Raw genomic sequence first — 3,999 nt, forward strand, 5'->3', positions numbered from 1 at the left:
GGTGGGGTACACCTTCATAGACTTATCAGCCTCCACGTGCTCCACCGGGTCCTCCGGCCATTCTTCCAGCCCCAGCTGCCTCCCCACTTCCTCAGCCAGCTCGAGGTGGAGGTCGGGGAGGTCGAGGTTGCCCTAGAGGGGGAGGCCAGGCCAGGTACTATGCCCTTCCAGCCTGTTCAGAGGCCGTTGCTTCAGATTCAGTCATCACAGGTATCGTCCCTGTCTGTCAAAGGGATGCATCAGTATTATTTGACCCAGGCTCTACGTATTCATATGTGTCTTCTTATTTTCCTCCACATTTGGGAATATCTCGGGATTCTTTGAGTTTTTCTGTTTATATATCTACTCCCGTGGGAGATTCTCTCATTGTGGACAACTTATATCGGTCATGTTTGATTGCTCTTAGTGGTTTTGAGACCAGAGCCGATTTGTTATTACTCAGTATAGTAGATTTTGATGTTATCTTGGGCATGGACTGGTTGTCGCCCCATTATGCTATTCTTGATTGTCACGCTAAGACCGTGACGGTGGCTATGCCAGGCTTGCTGAGATTAGAGTGGAGAGGTACTTTAGAGTATACTCCCCGCAGGGTCATTTCATTTCTTAAGGTTCAGCGAATGGTTGAGAAGGGGTGTGATGCGTATTTGGCCTATGTGAGAGATGTCAGTATTGATACCCCTACAGTTGAGTCAGTTCCAGTAGTGAGGGACTTTCCAGATGTGTTTCCAGCTGATCTTCCAAGCATGCCGCCCGATAGAGATATTGATTTCGGCATTGATTTGTTGCCGGGCACTCAGCCCATATCTATTCCTCCTTACCATATGGCTTCTCCTGAGTTGAAGGAGTTGAAGAAAAAGTTGCAAGAGTTGCTTGATAAGGGTTTCATCAGGCCTAGTGTATCACCTTAGGGTGCTTCGGTCTTATTTGTGAAGAAGAAGGATGGTTCTATGCGTATGTGTATTGATTACCGGTAGTTGAACATGGTTACAGTGAAGAACAGGTATCCTTTGCCTCGCATCGATGATTTATTTGATCAGTTACAGGGTGCCAGGGTGTTTTCCAAGATTGACTTGCATTCTGGCTATCACCAGTTGAAGATTCGGGAGCCGGATATCCCGAAGACTGCTTTAAGGACCAGATATGGTCACTATGAGTTTCTTGTCATGTTATTTGGGATGACCAATGCCCCAGCAGCCTTTATGCATTTGATGCACAGTGTGTTACGGCCTTATCTTGATTTCTTCATCATTGTGTTTGTTGACGACATCCTGGTATATTCCCGGTGTCGGGAAGATCATGAGTAGCACCTGAGGACCGTGCTTCAGACTTTGAGGGAGAAGAAATTGTATGCAAAATTTTCTAAGTATGAATTCTGGCTTGATTCAGTGGCATTCTTGGGCCACATAGTGTCTTGTGATAGGATAAAGGTAGATCTGAAGAAGGTGGAGGCAGTGCAGAGTTGGCCTAGACCGTCATCAGCTACGGAGATCCGCAGTTTCCTTGGTTTGGCGGGGTACTACCGTCGCTTTGTGGAGGGATTTTCATCCATTGCAGCGCCTATGACCAGGCTGAACCAGAAGGGTGCTCCGTTCAGGTGGACCAAGGAGTGTGAGGAGAGCTTTCAGAAGCTCAAGACATCTTTGACTACAACCCGAGTATTAGTATTGCCTACAGGTTCGGGGTCCTGCACTATCTATTGTGATGCCTCGAGGATTGGCCTTGGAGCGGTATTGATGCAGGATGGTAGGGTGATTGCCTATGCGTCTAGACAGTTAAAGGTGCATGAGAAGAATTGTCCGGTCTATGATCTTGAGTTAGCAGCTATTGTTCACGCCCTGAAGATCTAGCGTCATTATGTGTACGGTGTTACTTGTGAGATCTACACTGATCACCGGAGTTTGCAGCACTTGCTCAGGCAGAAGGACCTTAATTTGCGTCAGCGGAGGTGGTTGGAGCTACTTAAAGACTATGATATTACTATATTGTATCACCCGGGGAAGGCCATTCTGGCAGCTGAGAGGCCCTTAGCCTTGGATGTTCATGCCTTAGCCAGCCAGTTCGTGATATTGGATATTTCAGAGCCTAGCCGGGTATTAGCTTGTGTAGTTGCTCGGTCTTTTATTTATGACCGTATCAGGGAGTGCCAGTATGATGATCTTCATCTTCTAGTTCTTCGGGACAGGGTTCGACGAGGTGATGCCAGAGATGTGACTATTGGTGATGACGGTGTGATGTGGATTCAGAGCCGGATCTGTGTGCCCAATGTAGATGGGCTTCGGGAGTTTATTCTCGAGGAGGCCCACAGCTCGCGGTACTCCATTCATCCCGGTGCCGCGAAGATGTACCAGGATTTAAGACAGCACTACTGGCGGAGGAGGATGAAAGAGGATATAGTTGGGTTTGTGGCCAAGTGTCTCAACTGTCACCAGGTCAAATGTGAGCACCAGAGACCGGGTGGATTACTTCAGAGGTTAGAGATCCCAGAGTGAAAGTGGGAGCGGAGCACCATGGACTTTGTAGTTGGACTTCCACGGACTTTGAGAAAGTTCGATGCTATTTGGGTATCGTGGATCGGCTGACCAAGTCAGCTCATTTTATTCCAGTGTCGACCACTTATTCTTCTAAGAGGTTGGCTGAGATTTATATCAGAGAGACTGTCCGCCTTCATGGTATCCCAATATCTATCATTTCAGACAGAGGTACACAGTTCACATCACGATTTTGGAGAGCCGTACAACAAGAGTTGGGTACTAGGGTGGAGTTGAGCACAGCCTTTCACCATCAGACAGACGGGCAGTCTGAGCGCACGACATAAATTCTTGAGGATATGCTCCGTGCCTGTGTGATGGAGTTCAAAGGGTCATGCGACCAATACTTGCCACTTGCAGAGTTCGCTTATAACAACAGTTACCAGTCCAGCATTTAGATGGCACCGTATGAGGCTTTGTATGGTAGGCGGTGCCGGTCCCCAGTAGGATGGTTTGAGCCAGGCGAGGCCCGATTGTTGGGTACAGATTTGGTCCAGGATGCCCTCGATAAGGTGAAGGTGATTCAGGAGAGACTTCGCACAGCCCAGTCTAGGCATAAGAGTTATACGGACCGTAAGGTTCATGATTTGGCATTTATGGTTGGTGAGCGGGTCTTGCTTCGGGTATCGCCTATGAAGGGCGTCATGAGGTTCGGGAAGAAGGGCAAACTAAGCCCGAGGTTCATTGGTCCTTTTGAGATATTGCGGCGAGTTGGGAAGGTTGCTTATGAGCTTGCCTTGCCTCCCAGCCTAGCAGGAGTTCACCCGGAATTCCACGTGTCTATGCTCCGGAAGTATCACAGTGATCCGACTCATGTATTGGATTTCAGCTCAGTCCAGTTGGACAAGGATCTATCTTATATTGAGGAGCCAGTAGCCATTTTTGACAGGCAGGTCAGAAAGCTCATGTCAAAGAATATTGCTTCAGTAAAGGTTCAGTGGAGAGGTCAGCCGGTCGAGGAGGCGACTTGGGAGACCGAGCAGGATATGCACAGCCAATACCCTCATCTTTTCACAGTTTCAGTTATGTCTTTATACTCGTTCGAGGACGAACGATTGTTTTAAGGGGGGGAGGATGTAACAACCCGGCTAGTCGTTTTGAGAATTTGAGCCCTGATCCCCTAATATCTGCTTTTCCCATAATTATTTCTGCTTTTGGAATTTGCCGGAGTGTTTGGTTATGGAATTCGAGGAGTTTTGGGACACTTAGTCCCTAGTTGTGAGTTTATGAAAACAAGAAATGAATGTTTATGGAAGAAAAATAAGAAGTAAAGAGGGAGATAAATATACTATAACCGCTCATCTGTACAATCTCAATAAATTAAAGAAAATGTTAAATTTTAAAATCTCTAATTAATAATAATAAATACACAAATTACATAATATATAAGAATAGTATATTTTAAATATTAAATAAATATAGTATGAAATAGTATTTTGGGACCTCTTAGAATTTGGGGCCTAAGGTAGTG

At 46.4% G+C, this 3,999-nt stretch overlaps 1 protein-coding gene across 1 annotated transcript; it reads left to right on the top strand.

The window, feature by feature from the left end:
* Nucleotides 1-743: 743 nt before the first annotated feature.
* On the top strand, nt 744-2,489 carry LOC138899611 (uncharacterized). Its single transcript, XM_070186233.1, has 3 exons — nt 744-879; nt 991-1,000; nt 2,138-2,489. The coding sequence occupies exons 1-3, from the start codon at nt 744-746 to the stop codon at nt 2,487-2,489; spliced, it is 498 nt and encodes a 165-aa protein (XP_070042334.1).
* Nucleotides 2,490-3,999: the final 1,510 nt, after the last annotated feature.

Source organism: Nicotiana tomentosiformis, chromosome 1 (genome assembly GCF_000390325.3).
Source record: "Nicotiana tomentosiformis chromosome 1, ASM39032v3, whole genome shotgun sequence".
In the NCBI taxonomy this organism is placed as follows: domain Eukaryota; kingdom Viridiplantae; phylum Streptophyta; class Magnoliopsida; order Solanales; family Solanaceae; genus Nicotiana; species Nicotiana tomentosiformis.

Coding starts and splice junctions, on each gene's coding strand:
- LOC138899611 (XM_070186233.1), top strand. CDS start 744: ATGCCGCCCGATAGAGATATTGATTTCGGCATTGATTTGTTGCCGGGC.